General features: G+C 40.5%; 1 protein-coding gene across 1 annotated transcript in view; it reads right to left on the bottom strand.

The window, feature by feature from the left end:
* Window positions 1–4,714: 4,714 nt before the first annotated feature.
* The window catches only part of TMEM131 (transmembrane protein 131), a 166,473-nt gene continuing 155,755 nt past the window's right edge, over window positions 4,715–15,432 (bottom strand). Inside the window, exons 33-42 of the mRNA XM_082220003.1 lie at window positions 13,664–13,839; window positions 11,710–11,834; window positions 11,114–11,238; window positions 10,772–10,930; window positions 9,215–9,374; window positions 8,247–8,368; window positions 8,061–8,157; window positions 7,381–7,478; window positions 5,785–5,948; window positions 4,715–5,654 (exon numbers count right to left, since the gene is read on the bottom strand). Of these exons, the coding sequence (XP_082076129.1) occupies window positions 5,358–5,654; window positions 5,785–5,948; window positions 7,381–7,478; window positions 8,061–8,157; window positions 8,247–8,368; window positions 9,215–9,374; window positions 10,772–10,930; window positions 11,114–11,238; window positions 11,710–11,834; window positions 13,664–13,839 (1,523 nt within the window). The 3' untranslated portion in view covers window positions 4,715–5,357. The remainder of the gene's footprint in view (window positions 5,655–5,784; window positions 5,949–7,380; window positions 7,479–8,060; window positions 8,158–8,246; window positions 8,369–9,214; window positions 9,375–10,771; window positions 10,931–11,113; window positions 11,239–11,709; window positions 11,835–13,663; window positions 13,840–15,432) is intronic.

Raw genomic sequence — 15,432 nt, 5'->3', positions numbered from 1 at the left:
AGACGCAAGAACGACGAGATAGAGGCGTGTGTACCAAGTATTTTGATAACTTGCTGTAGGTTCTTAGAAGTACTGTTGGGTCAGACTGGAGTGGAAACAATGTGCACTAAGTTCTAGGAGGAATAGGATCCTGGAGCAGATGGTGTCTTTTCTAGTCATTCCTCAAAGGGCCTAAACCCAATTCCTCTTTGGCCTAAACCCAATAGTCATCTACTGTACATGAGATTCATAGGAAAGTAATGGCACCCTTGCTGCCCCATCATCCCACTGATATGGCCAGAATCTTTAATATCAATTCATTTCTACACCCATGTAGTCTTATACATATTTCTTTTGAGTACTAAAGGATGCTGTTTACCATTCTGCAAACTTTTAAAGATATAATTATATAAATTAACATCATTACACTCCATTACTCCTTGTATGGCAAAGCAGCCAGTTTTAAAAACCACCACGGGGGAATTGGGGGAAAGGAGTAATGCTTTGCAGAAAACCCTTCCCTTCCACCCTCCAAAATAGTCGCCTATTAGTACAGTGTAAGTGATTTTCTTACTAAATTTATATTTTCCCCAAAACCTTGTTTTAAAGACTTGCTATTTCAAAGAAATTGGTTACAGACTACCTTGTATCTAACAATGAATACAATTTGGCCAGAAGGTGGTGCTGTCGATCTACAACTGCAGCTTTGGAAAATGAACTGTAGCTTAGCAGCAGAGCGTTCCACGTTCAATACCTGGTATCTCCAAGTAAATCTGGAAAAAGATTCTGGTCTGAAACAATGGAGAGTCACTGCCAGTCAGTGTAGAGAACACTCTGCTAGATTGACGGATGACCCGACTCTCAACAAGGCAGCTTCCTTAGTGCCCCAAAACCAGTCCCTTATGGCACAGAAAATTGAGTCTTATTTCTAAATCAGGAAAAAGGGAAGAATGTTACGTTGCAGCATTTATTGTAAAACCTGACCTTGCAATATTGTTTCCATTGCCAGCTCATTTTTTGTTGTTTTCCCTGCACAGAAAGGACACTGCAGGGGAGTTTATATGGTTCATTACGAAGTAGTTTCAAGACAGCACTTCAGCAGCAAAATATTGTCACTGTAAGCTTTAGTCTCACTGTTTCACCACACTTCTCTAGGCAGTGAAAAGCTCCAGGGGCAGCACTATCCAGGGGCTGGCTTTACTTGGAGATCGGAGATCACTACGTTTTGTAATATTTGATGTATAAATAAAGCCAGCCCCTGGATAGTGCTGCCCCTGTCTTGAAACTAGCAGCAAATCCACTGCAGAGTGAGGCACCCCAAGATGCTTCAGCAATTTGCCTTTTATCACCTGCATTTTTGTTTCTTTCCTTCCTTTTTCTCTCACTTCCTCTTAGCCCTACCCATCAGAGCCACTCCCAGCAGGGAAAGGGAGAGAAAAAACAATGTTACTTCCCTAGTCCCATTGGTTCCTCCCGTTCAGAGCTCTCAAGGAAGATCTTCAGCTACTTTCTAGCCATTAGCTGAGGAAGAAATCATTAACCACCCACCTCAAATCATTAGCCTTCCTTCAACTTGTCTCAGGACTGTTAGGACAAACCAAAATACGAAAGTAGTGGGCAAGCTTTCATGTTTTCCTGAAAGCTGGATGGAGAGAGAGAGAAGAGAGGGAAAACAACAGGACCAACCAGGCTGTACTACTACTACTACTACTACTACTACTACTTCTACTTCTTCTTCTTCTTCTTCTTCTTCTTCTTCTTCTTCTTCTTCTTCTTCTTTAGCTGGGATAGCTCAGTCAATAGAGCATGACACTCTTAATCTCAAGTCCCAAGTTGGACAAAAGATTCCTGCGTTGGACTAGATGATCCAATGAGTTCTATGAGTCTATACCACCCTTCATCCAAAGATCATGGATATACAGTATATATATACAGTGGTACCTCGGGTTACATACGCTTCAGGTTACAGACTCCGCTAACCCAGAAATAGTACCTCGGGTTAAGAACTTTGCTTCAGGATGAGAACAGAAATCGTGCTCTGGCGGCACGGCGGCAGCAGGAGGCCCCATTAGCTAAAGTGCTGCTTCAGGTTAAGAACAGTTTCAGGTTAAGAACGGACCTCCGGAACGAATTAAGTACTTAACCCAAGGTACCACTGTATACCCAGAAAACATGTAACATTATAACAAATGAAAACAATATTCCCGCCCCCGTTAGAAAACTATAGATTGTTTAATTAGCCAAAGGCCTGGGAGAAGAGGAATGTTTTTGCCTGGCGCCTAAAGATATGTAACAAAGGTGCCAGGCGAGCCTCCTTGGGAATTACAGGTAACAAAAAGAGAGAAAGAAAACCAAAACAAATTGTCATGCTTTACCATCAGAACCACAACACGCCAGGTAATCTTTCTAACTGTGTAAACTTGACTTGCAGCAACCTGGACTAAGCAAGAAGCGTGACAAAATGCCTCCTTGGACCAAGCTGCTAAATGAAATAATTGAGATAAATTCAGAAACATATTGCACATTTATGTGCGCTTTACTTGCCATTCCCAGCTGCAGTCTTGTCTTGAGCCCCAAGTTGCTTTTCTCATACTTTTACCATCAGCTGCATACATGTCTCAAGAGCACAGCGTAACTGTAGGAACAACCTTAGAATTATTGTGCTTCCAAAGAGTTGACGCCAGCATGCCAAGTAATGGCCTTTCTGCAGCCTGACAAATTGCTTGCTTGTAACTAAGTGCCTCTGTCACTGGAATCCACTTTGGAGTCTGCATTTGGCTGCGCCGCCTTCTTCCAGGCATAAAGGCACTGTCATCATACTTGCTAATGCACTAATACTAAACTTATTAACACCTGCTGTTTTACTGCTGGCTGTATTAACACACCACCAGTTCTAAAATGTCTAACTGAGATGACTAAGTGCAGACACATACAGAAAGCAGGAAGGAGCAGCCCCTGCTTCTAGTGAGACAAGATGCATCGCATGCATATGGAGTCATGTTTTGCTAATGCAATTCCACAAGCAGAACAGCAGAATGAAAAATTGGTGGTTGTGTTCATTACTTGATGTCTGCTATAAATGTACATGCTCTATACTGCAATGAACTAATGTTGCCATAGTGAGTACAGTTAATTCTCAGGCAGCAATTGGCTGTGTTCAAAGGGATGAGACAGGCAGGTGGAGAGGTAAAAGAGCAGACCAAGAAACACAGAAGATTCTAGGAAAAGGACATGACCCAGAAGAATGGCATGAAGAGAAAGTCAGGAGGAGAAGGTATAACAATGAGCACAAATGAGATGTGCAGAAGCAAGGGAGACTTAAATCTGCACATTGATCTGCTATCAGCCAAAATGAAGGCCTCTGGTTTGCTTATAAAACTACACTTTGCTTAGTAAATATTATCCTTACATTCTTCAAGGCAGAAAAACTAGATAGCCCTAACCTTTAAAACCAGTGTTTAAAGGTTGGATCTCCATGTGTGTGCCATCAATGAAGGTACTTGCACCTGCCCCCTTCATCCTTCCTAAAAAGTTAATGAAAATTAGATACAATATGGATAATGAAATATTTTGTCCCATACAAGTTATTCTTAATTATCAGGTCTCATATACATTATTCTATATGCCAGATTCATTGTAAATAACTTAAGTTCAATTACAAGGGTTCAACCCTGGAGAATTCCACACGCTTGTATTTGTAGCAAAAAGGTGTTCCAGTTCAGTTTTCAGATTACCTTAAAATGCTTCCAGCTGGGCAAGGCTCCTCGGAAAAATATTAAATTTGTACAGTGGACTCTCCAGATACAAACTTAATTCGTTCCGGGGGTCCTTACGTACCCCGAAAAGTCTGCAACACGAGGTGCTGCTTCTGCGCATGCATGCATGGCAAAACCCAGAAGAATACACTTCCAGGTTTGCCGCGTTCGCAACCCAAAAGTTATGTTACCCGAAGGTAATGTAACCCGAGGGTCCACTGTACTCCAAATGGCATAAAGAATGCTCCCAGAAACTTCATGTGTGAAAGTTTATTCTAGAAGATAAACTCTCTTCTCTTCTTCACTTAAATCAGTTCTTTATCCATCTATCGATATCTATACTGTCTCAGTTAGGACAGGATATCCAGAATTTTAACATAATTAAACCTGTGATCTTGCATGTGATTTTGATTGTGCTGTGATAGCTCAGTCAACAGAACATGGGACTCTCAATCTTCATGGTCATGGGTTCGAGCCCGTTGGCCAAAAAAATTCCTGCACTGCAGAGGGTTAGACTAGATGACTCTCGTGGTTCCTTACAATTCTACAGTTCTATGATTCTACTCTGTGCAGAATGCATCACTTTGGAAGGACAAAGGATTGGACTGTGTGGTGTGTGTAAAAAGAGGATACATCTACAGTTTCTCTTTGGTGACTCAGCAGCAGACTAGATGTGCTGCAACAGCTGTCACCAAGCCTACTGCCAGCAAACACACTGTAGCTGCCATTTAGTTTGCATGGCATGGCTATTTTTATACAATGTTTTCCTGTGCTGCTGACGTTCACAGGGACTAGAGTTCACCATAGTCCAACTGTTTTTGTAACAAATGTGCTTAAGGTCGACTGTTGTTCCCATGAAAAAAACTTCCAAAGCCTGTCCCGAGATGCCACTAATGATTAGCACGTATATTAAAACTTTTCCAGAAAGGCTGTCAAATCTTTGAAATTCAAACATTCCACAGAAGCACATACGGCAGAAATGAAAAAAAGCATTATTTTATTTTTCAAGTACAACTTGAAGTTGTATTGGTAAGAAAAGCACAAGGAATCTTTTTTTTTTTTTCATCCACAAGTATTGGCTATGCACATTTCAGTTCAACTTAAAAATGCATTCAGGTTTACAAATGTACAAACAGCACATAAAATGTATAGTTTGAACAGTATGCGCATACATTTGCTCCTAAGGTTTTTACATTTGTAGAGCCTTTAACAAAGAGAGCCTTATTTTTTTAAAAAAATACTCTGCATTTTTAGCACAAGGTGCTCTTAAAAATTATGTTTGAGAGCATAATACTGGGGGGAAATTAAAAACCAAGCACGGTAGTTAAAAATCACTGCATTTTGGAAATTGCCAAGTGTTTAAAAAACAGAATGGGCAGTTGGTAAAAAAAAAGAAAAAAAGAATATCGTCTTATAGGATTTTTTAACCCACATCCAAACTTTTCCAAGCTGATCAGTAATTTTATACTACCATAATCTCAAGACAGACTTTAAAGTGATGAATGTATGACTAGATTGTAACCATGTTGGGGTCTGAGTAGGAATGGCAGCAAACTGCAAATTATGTTCCAGGCATATTACAGAATTTACCATGATCCAATCTGGACAACAGTCCCTTTGTTCTTAATTTCCGTTTTCAGGTGGGTAATGCACATTAGGCCAAGGATCTGAGCTTCTTCTCCCGATTGCAGGGCTCCAAATTAGCCAAGGGTTATATGCTTGTCCCAAGTCTTCAGGATTGCTAACTATTGGGGCAGCAGCAGCTGGTGGAGGGGTGTTTTCACTCCCAAGATCAATACCTGGCAACGTGTTAGCTGGAGTGTTGAAAGGAAGGCTACTGTTCAAATTACTTGACCAAATGGAACTGCTGAACGGAGTGGTGGTGGTAGACCACAGGCCACTTGGGTTCCCAAGGATAGACTATATTAATAAAAAACAAAATAAGGACAAGAGCTATGACACACAAGTATTCAATACTACCAAGAAAAAGAGAGCACCATATGGAGTAATACACACACACACACACACACACACACATTCATATACTTACTGAAGTGGTGTGAGTTGGGGATCCTGAACTTGTGGGCCAGGGAGGTATCAGATCTGTGGCTGAGGAGTCCCAGATGGATGAAGGAACATTACTAAGCTCAGTCCAGTTTCGTTGAACATCTGGACTATAAACAGACTGTGACAGCCCAAGCTTGCTGAAAACTTCTAAGTTGAGGGAATGGAGAATAAGACAAAACATCCATGTTACATTCTGTCTTGCAAAACCTATGCACAATATTATTTTTCATAGATGAAATCAACAGCTATACACACACAAACATGGAAGCAGAAGACTGCATATCCTGCCCTAGTCAAGGCTAAGCCAACGTCTGGCTTAGTATGTTCTCTGAATGCAGGCTTATGAGCTCTTCAGACTAAGTGCAAGACTAATTGGGAGAGGGCTTAAGGATGATCCCAGCTTTGGAAAACATGCAAAGCCAAACTTTGTGTTGGCTCAGCACAGTGTGGCAGCAAAAAGGGCCAGGAAGAAGTAAGGCAGCTGCAAATTCATATTAGGGGTCCATATATTCGTGCATTCATGCTGAGCCAGCATTTGGCTTAGCCTGATTTGCAAGCCAGAACACAAGTGCTAAACAGCACAACTAAGTGAGAAAGAGCTGCCCATACAGCAATCCAGTTGAATGATCCAGTGTTTGCTCTGACCTTTTATGTGAAGGACTGTCATTACTAGATCATTGTGATGGTGTGCCTTCTCTATTTCTTGCTCTGAGCAACCATATCTGAGGAATAATTCTTCTAATAGGAGAGCTTCCTTTGAACATTTTTAAACACTAGCTGCCCCAACAAAGCTTACTGATTTTATGGTGTTTTGTTTTGTTTTTGCTGTTCTGTGGGACCAGACTCTATAAACTCAAATATACAATTCTTGGGACAAACACTGAACTTTGACAGCTGTTTCAAAAAAGTTATTAAGTCTCCCTAACCATTTCATAAATCTCCATGCTTTATTTGCTGAGAGGTTTTATTTCCTACAGCAATTTGGAGATTCTATACTGAGACATAGTTTCCCATTGATCATGATCCCCCTATTTTATCATTGCCCCACCTTTGATCTCTTTGATCATCAGACCTCCGATGCGGGTGGTGAGTAAAACCCTGCTCTTTTCTCCCCTTGGGGAGAGGACACCTACATCTCCCTCCATCATGTTGAACTCTAAAGCAGTCTGATGCGCAGTTAACACACTGGGAAGTTCCTCACCTCACTCTCCACTGTTTGCATGGTAACTGACAGGTAGCTCAATCAATAAAACTGAAATAAATTGGCATGCCACTAGAATCTGGCTTTTATTTATTTATTTATCTATCTCAAACATAAACACACCCACCCACACCTGGTATATTGAAGTGTGCGATTATTTATGTAATTAAGGGGGAAAAGATCATTTTTCGTTAAAAGAAAAGGTATCTTTAATATTTTATGTCATTCTTTATTTTTCAAGACATAACACTGCCAAAAACATTTCTCAAAGTAAGTGAGCTTCATTACATTAGGAAAGATTGGCCAGTGTAGCCAATTGAGAAATATGGCATATTGTTCTGTTCCTTTTTTTTTAAACTACTGTAACATACCACTCACCTCCAGTTAAGTTAAAGGAGTTTCCAAATGCTGAGAAGGAGTTGAGGGGTGTGAAATCTGGGCTGCTAGGATTGCTTATAGGACTCCACAAACCAGAACTAAGTGTAGCAGAGGAGAAGAGGTTTTCATTAATAAGGTCACTTCAGCGTGAAGACCACCAAAACACAGCCAAATATCATATGGACAACAAATAATGATTTTAACACACACTCAATTTTGACAAAAAATGCCAAGGGTGAATTCCTGACACTTATTATTTACAGGTATGTGCCAGTGAGTTTTGTAGCTGAAAGTAGGCCTACAGTCACATCCTTAATTAACTAAGTTAACTAAAATGTCTTTCTTTTTTTTATGCCCACACATCTGAGAAGAACGCACACTTGGTCCCCATCTTTCAGTATCTTATGAGAAGAGGAAATGTTGGACTTCAGTTTTGTTGTTTTATTGTCAAATTACAAACATGCTATGCTATGCTAAACAGCAAGCATCCAAATTTTAAAACAATTTTTTAAAAAATAAAAAATAACACGGAACGGAAGGGGTTTTTTTTGGATAGGCAAATTATGAAGTGAGGATTTTTAATGGACATATTCTTCTAACTGGGGTGCAAGAGGGAAAGCAGCTTTTTACCATATCCACCACTGTTGAGCCTCTGTTTCCAAAGGATTAATTCAAGTTACCTGTCAGAGCCGTCACTGTCAACGGTTGTGTGTGAAACATTCATACAGCCAGATGCCTCGCTCTTCATTGGTGAAGGTTTTGCTAGGCCACTGCCACCTGTAACAATGGAGTTTAAATGAGCATATGCAGATAGCAGAACAATCACACCCTCAAATAGCCATAGCTTTTTAATTCCTGTGTTTTACCTGGGCTCTTGTCATAACCAGCAGCTACAGCAGCAAATGTAGGGTTTCCATTCCTGCCAGGGAGAGAAGCTGTCTTTGCCACCTTGTGTTTGGCACCACTGAGCACCTTGCTTTTCGGTTCACTGAAAGAAAACAAGGAGGGGGAGGGATGTGGTTTTCTTTAGAGCTTACCTGAACTGGATTTTGCCATGAAGTTAATATGCTAGGGTTTGGATATTTCAAGGCAGTGATCTAACATCACAGGTTGCATTGTTTGAGATATTATTATTATTATTATTAACTAAATTTGTATACCGCCCTATACCCACAGTCTCAGGGTGGTTACAACATAAAATCACAATATAAAAATACAAAATACATAATAAAATTAAAAACAAAAATAACCCAATAAAGCCTCCCTACCCAACATATTTTTTAAAGGCATTTGATGTCAATCAGCCAAAGGTTCAGTTAAAGAGGAACAAATCTGTGAATTATGGGCTTAGTACCAATCTGGTGATTTGGATACAGCCTAACTAAGGGCTGACACCGATATTGTGTCCTGAAACCTATTTTTCTTTTAGTTTTTGAACAGGAAAACATCCACATTTTTTATTCACCACTTCTGACACTAAGTTCTAGCCAAAACCATCCTGAGATGTGTATGCAGTGAGCTAGGATTGCTTCTACTGCCGAAGAGTGTATGTATCTCTCAGCATATCAAGAGAGTATAATTCCTTGTCTTTGCTCCTGACTGCTGTTCAGACCTAGGTTTGGATCTTGGCCCCCAACAGAAGTTATACAGAAAACTGGACCTTGGGTTCATTCCAATAGATTGTGTCATAAACTAGGAAGGAAAAAAGTTAACAACTCATTTTTGTTGAAAGTTGGAACTCAAAATGGTAATGCAGCTAAATAAATAAAAAAACGACACAAGTTTCTTGCCTTCCGATGTTGAGCTTGGTTATGTAGTGACCACCTGAACTTACCTGCAGTTGTTCACAATACTGCTATAAGTGCTTCGGGGCACAAAGGCCAATGATGCAGGGGGTGGAGATGGTGAGGCAGGAGTTGGTGAGGTCTGTCGTTGTTTCAAGAAAGCATCTGCACTAAGGGTTTGTAGGGACAGCTTATAAAGGTTGTCAGTAGCTGGGAACCAGAATAAGAGATATCTTATTTTTATTACTTCATAGTACAAAGTCTTGAAACAGTTACTTGTGGTTGTATCCAGTGCTGCGCCAGGAGTTCTGCTGGTACAATGGGACTTCCATTTCCTCCCCCTACAAAAACACACACCCTGCTTTGGAGGGGGTCCCCTCCTCTGCTGGAAATGATTTCGAGGGTGTGTGCAGCTGAAGGGGGCAGGAGAGGAGGATGGGGACGTTGCAGCACTGGATAAGCCTCATGAACTTTTAAAATAAATAAATAAATAAATAAATCAGTCACAAATTAAATCTCCGACCAGGAGAGCAGATTTTAATAGTGTTAACTTATTCCAACTCTGATAATGTTTCAGGCAACTACAAGTTTCAGTTTGGTGCCCAGTAAGTCAGATATTCTGCACCACCTAAAGTGGCAAAGTTGAGGTTGTCAAGTTCTGCACTTCTAACCTTAAAAAAGGAACTAACTCTAGGGCTGCCATACATGCAGAATTCCCCGGACATAGCTGGGATTTGTCCATCAAAAATGGTGTCTGGGCGGAATTTTCAAAAATTCAGAAGGTTAAAAACTTATCCTTTTTGGGGGGGGAAAAGATCAACAACTTTTGTGTCTGGATGTTCGCTTTCTGAAATATGGCAACCCTAACTCTCACTCATGCACGTTACTACAACAGTGCTGAAGTGGGGACAGCAGGAGAAAATGCCTTTGACATACACAGACATTTCCCCACTCCTTGCTTGTAAGAAGAGGTGAATACCCAAACTAGGAGGTTCTGTGATTTGGATACTCTTGAGACCTCCCATTACCCTGGTAAGAGTACAAGCCAAATCCCACTGCCAGTCTCTCTCTGGCCTAACATCTCCCTGAGTTGGGAAGGGAGTAGTAATGCCTAAACAGACTCTTACAGATCACTCAGTATAACTGCTCTGCTGTAGATGCTGCAAAGGCAGAGTGGGTAAAAAGCCCCTGTACAGGGAAGGAGCACCCCACAAGGGGCATTTTCTCAGTGAAGAAGCCACCCAAGTAGTATAACATAAAGTACCTGGAAACAATCCTTTCCCCAATCTCTCTCTTGAGGAGTTTTATTATTATTTAGTGTGCTTATATACCACTTAATAAATCCATTTTGTTACAAATCACAGAACAAAAAGTTTATTATCAGCAATGAGTTCAGGGGACAGCAGTTGGACAGCAGAGGCATCTTATCCAAACAAGCCCTCCGTTATCCCTTTGTGCCGAGAACTCTGTGACAATCATATGCTATTCTGATGTTAAGCACAAAGAACTGCGTTCAAATAGAAAAAGAAATCAAATCCTTTGTTACTGAACTGATTCACTGCCCATAAGCTTATTGCTAATGTTAAATTAATGCCCAGAGTACTTACAGCTGCCTGCCTTGTGAATTGGCACTGAGTCCCACTCTGGTGGTGGTGAATCTTTTTCTCCTTCGGAGCTGCTGGTATTGCCCAGCTCCTGACCAGAACCACTGGAGAAAAACTTTGCTAGTGAAGATGGCCTATTATCCATCAGCTTCATATTGATACCTGCAAACAAATATTATTGTTATTATTATTAATAATAATAATAGGAAGAAGAAGAAACAAAAAATAAACCTGTAGTTTGTAGGGCATACAGCACATCAGCCCTCAAGTACAGCCAGGGAGGAACAGCTAAAACTAAAGTTTCAGAGGTAAATCTTAATTAATAGCTGAACAGCCAAAGAATACCTTTTGTTTTCTGGAGGTTTCTTGGTTTGAACCCATTTGCGAACATATGCTGAGAAGACAACTTGGATGAAAAGCTTTTGTGCTGCTTATTTTCGAGAGACGAAGGACATGACATCTCAAAGGAACTGTAATAAAAGTATGATCCAAAAAAAGTTATTATTTCTAACAGTTTGACCAACAAAGTAAGCTCTTGCATACATAAAAGTGCACAGAAGAGAAACAGCTTTCTCTACTCTTCTCCAAGCCAACTCCCTTTGTCTTAACTGTTAGGAAAAACAAATGGAGAAGTGTCTCTCCAAATCTATTTGTCTAACTTCTTGCTTACAAAAAAAGCAGGCTTCTTATTGTGCAGAGTTTCCCATAATTACAAGGTTTCCCCTTTCTGTTCAGTTTCTATTATCTATCATTCTTCTTGTGCCCAGGCACTACCACTTCCTTTTCTTCAGCCACGTTAACAGAGAAGAAATGGTAATTATTGCAGCGTGTGACACATTTCTCTCAGCTGACTGATGCAAAGTTCTGCTGCCAGGAACTTTATTTCCTCATGCCTACTTAGGAAAGCAGTTTGGATGGCATTAACATAGTTCTATGCGTACCTGGATTTCACATCTGTCGGGATTTCTTTCTTGATAAGCGATAGCTTTTTGCTTTTCTGTTTTACTTGGATTTCATTTTCCTGTTTTTCTGGTATTGGCTGTTTTCCCTTTTGCTTTTCTGGCTCCTACAAACAGCCAACCAAATCCCAATAAAAATATTAAGTAAACAATAATACTTTAAAAGGAGATTTTTTTAAAAAAGGAAGACAACAGTTCTAGGAACAATATGGATTACAGCTAAATCTCCCCATTTCTTTCACAAAACAGCTTTGATAATTATATTTAAAAATGTAAGCAGAGAGCTTTTACTTTAAGTTACTTAACTGAAGCTACCAGTTCATTTTGCTATGCTACAAGAAACCTAGAAATTCTACAAATTACTTAGGGATATCTAAGTTTAGATATCCCCATTGTTCTGCCCGGATGCTGAGGGCCAGCGCCGAGGGCCTTCTGGCTGTTCCCTCATTGCGAGAAGCAAAGCTACAGGGAACCAGGCAGAGGGCCTGCTCAGTAGTGGCGCCCGCCCTGTGGAACACCCTCGCATCAGATGTCAAAGAGATAAACAACTACCTGACATTCAGAAGACATCTTAAGGCAGCCCTGTTCAGTGAAGTTTTTAATGTATGACATATTAGTGTATTTTTGGTCTTTGTGGAAGCCGCCCAGAGTGGCTTGGGAAACCCAGCCAGATGGGCGGGGTACAACTAATAAATTATTATTATTAATAAAAATAATATTAATTATATTGTTATTATATTATTATTATTATTATTAAAGGCCAGTTTAGACATGATGCTAAATGCATTATTACCAAGTAGATGTAGCAAGTAGAGTAAGGGGCAATATTCATCAGGACTGCACCAAGGGAGGCAAGGGGTAAACCTCCCCACATGTTATTGTCCCAATGACTTTTGTGCCCCCCTCTCCTACCATTATTATTATGTTTTTAAAAAACCACACATTTGGTATCTCGTCTACTTTTGCTCCCAAATGTTCAATTTTAAAAATCAAATGGTAGATGTGTAATTTCATGAAGTAATTCTACACCAGTCACAGTATCCTTCTAGACTATGTAGCAGGGATGGGCTGGGTACCACGTTGTGCTAGCTCTGGTTTTTTAATGCAGGGCAGGTCCTAGGATGTTAGGTTGGAGGACAAATGTTCAACTTCTTGGGTTGTGCTCCCCTCAAAAACTAGTTTCATGGTTGGAGAAAGCATTTCTGGCCTTGTTCCTAGATTGCCAGAAATGCTTTGACACATTTTCAAGTCATTGCCACACAGGCCCTGGTTAAATCCAGATTGAATTACTGAAGTATGCTCTACACAAGGGTGCATTTGAAAAGTGACCAGAAAACTTAGCTGGTACAAAATGCTGCTGTTCTAATTTTGTTTAGTCTCATTGGCTCCCAGTTTGTTTCCAAGCCCAGTCTTAAAGTTTGATTACCATCATTGCTAAATGGTTTGGAGCTAGGTGTTTTGAGAAAGGACATCCTCTCCCACGTGATTCTGACCGTTCACTGAGGTTTTCTGGGAAGGTCCTGTTCTGTATCCTACTGCCTTCAGAGATGGTAGGGATGCATTACAGGACTTTTTCAACCCAACTGTGTACCTTCCTGCTCAAGGAGGTTTGCTTGGCCTTTTCTCTTGAATCAATGCTCAATAAATGCAGCATTGTTTCATTGCGCTTTTGGTTTTACAAATTAGGTGGCTGTGTTTTCTAATATTCTGGAGTTTGATTAGGTACATTGTGGTTTTTTTTCTGCTTCTGCTTTTGAGTTGTTTCCATTACCTAGTCGTTAACAATTCTTGTGAGCAGCCTTATGGGGGACACTTTGTGGGGAAGAAGTGGAGTTTAAATCTCTTAATGAATAAATATAGTGGCGAGTTTAAAGTATGAAACCACCAGACCCATCATCTTCTCTCATCTGACACCCCTTTCTAAAAAAATGTCTACCTCTTTCAGAAGTGCTTCTGTGTCGGGGTTGGAAGTTTCTGTGGTAGTTGAAGAACTGTCATCATCTGCAAGAGAATCCTTCAGTTCATCCTCTTGTTGCTTTCCCTTTCCTCTTCTCTCCTTTTCTTCCCGCTTCTTCTGGGGTTTAGATTTGCGTTGAAACGGTTTTCCTTTCCCTGGGGTATTAAAGGCAGCTTCCAATTAGCAACAGCTGTGATCTGTGACAGCTGTAGAGAACAACACCCTTTCATCACCGTGATGTACCTGGGACAAAGTCCACTAGGAACATCATACACTAGACCAGTACACTTCAGTGGAGGAAAATTCCTGGCACACCACACTCCAGGTCAGCTGTACTACTTCATGCAGGATGCAATTCATTTCAGAGCCACTTTCTGATGCTGGTGGTATCAAATTTAAGGAGTCTAAGGGATTTCACACACCTTACTGTGTTTTACAGATACTGGCCACTGATAATATGCTGTTTCCCTTAGCTTTCTGGCTACAATGTGCTAACAAAGGAACTACTGCACAATTGGTATGTTACTGGAAATCCCTATAAAATATAACTATGAAGAAAGCAAAATGCAGAGTATGTACCCCCACCCCAAACTTATACCCCACATTTACCCTGACGGGCCTGAAGGCAGCTTACAGATAAAAAGAAGAACAACTAAAAATATAGAAAAAGCAACCATTAAAATACAATTAAACATTGACAAAAATAGAATTAAAGCCATATACATATATAAAATATGTTTAAAACATAATAATTATTTCTGCTTAACACACACAGTCATACATTTTGGACAGGTTCTAGGTTTCAGCATCATATCTATTTCCTTCAGAAATCCTGTATTTTCTATTAGTGTTAGCAAGCAGGCTTTAGTCTTAAAGCATTCAGTACAGAACAGTGGTATTGGATGAGTTGGCTGCTACACAACAATTTCTTACAAGTTTCTACAGGCAGACTTCAACACTGTGTGAGCCACCACCCACTCTTGCAAGGCTGCACCTTCGTCTCCTCCCTTCTGCAGGTCCCCCCAACCCTCCGGAGCAGATTTTGAAGGTCTGGGAGGATGTTGCAGAGAGAGAAAGTGAAGCCTTGCTCTGCAACTGGAAGTCTGCTCCTCTTCTGGATGGACAGAGTTGGATACAACCCTACAAGTTTATCCATGTATTATTGCTTTTTAAAAGTCATTCAAGCACAGGAATACTTCAAAATTCTACAGCATTAGTCTGATAAGTCAAGCACAACTCAGGGTGCTTCTTCAGGGTTTGTTTTTCAAACTTTTCTTCCCATTACCTCTGGGTTACATTACCTAAACATGGATATTAAGAGTGTAATCCTCAGGAGTCAAAGTACATGAAAAGCGACACAAAACCACTTACTAGCTTTCTTGAACATTTCTTCCTCCTGTATCACTTCCCACACCCCAGCTGTATGTAGTACAAACAGCACCATGATCCCCTCCACCATATGACCTTGTTCACTCTCTAAAGTCATTGGGTCTGGTCCTTGGAGCCAAAAACACTCCCCACCCCTGTATTAATCTTTTAACAAACAATAGGAGCATTAGCATGAGGAAAGCAAGTTCACCACCACTCTGCATATGAGCACAGCCTAGTAGAAATTCTCTGACACTTCTCCCCGCTTCTTTAAGTTGCTGGAACTCCTATTCAAATAACCACCGCTATTGGGGAACAGGGAAAGTGTGTGGTCGTTTCAAAAGCCTTTACTGAATCCTTTTTTAAAAAAGAGAATTATT

This window comes from Podarcis vaucheri (assembly GCF_965113315.1).
Source record: "Podarcis vaucheri genome assembly, chromosome: 4".
In the NCBI taxonomy this organism is placed as follows: Eukaryota; Metazoa; Chordata; class Lepidosauria; order Squamata; family Lacertidae; genus Podarcis; species Podarcis vaucheri.
This window is presented reverse-complemented; position numbering and strand designations above follow the sequence as displayed.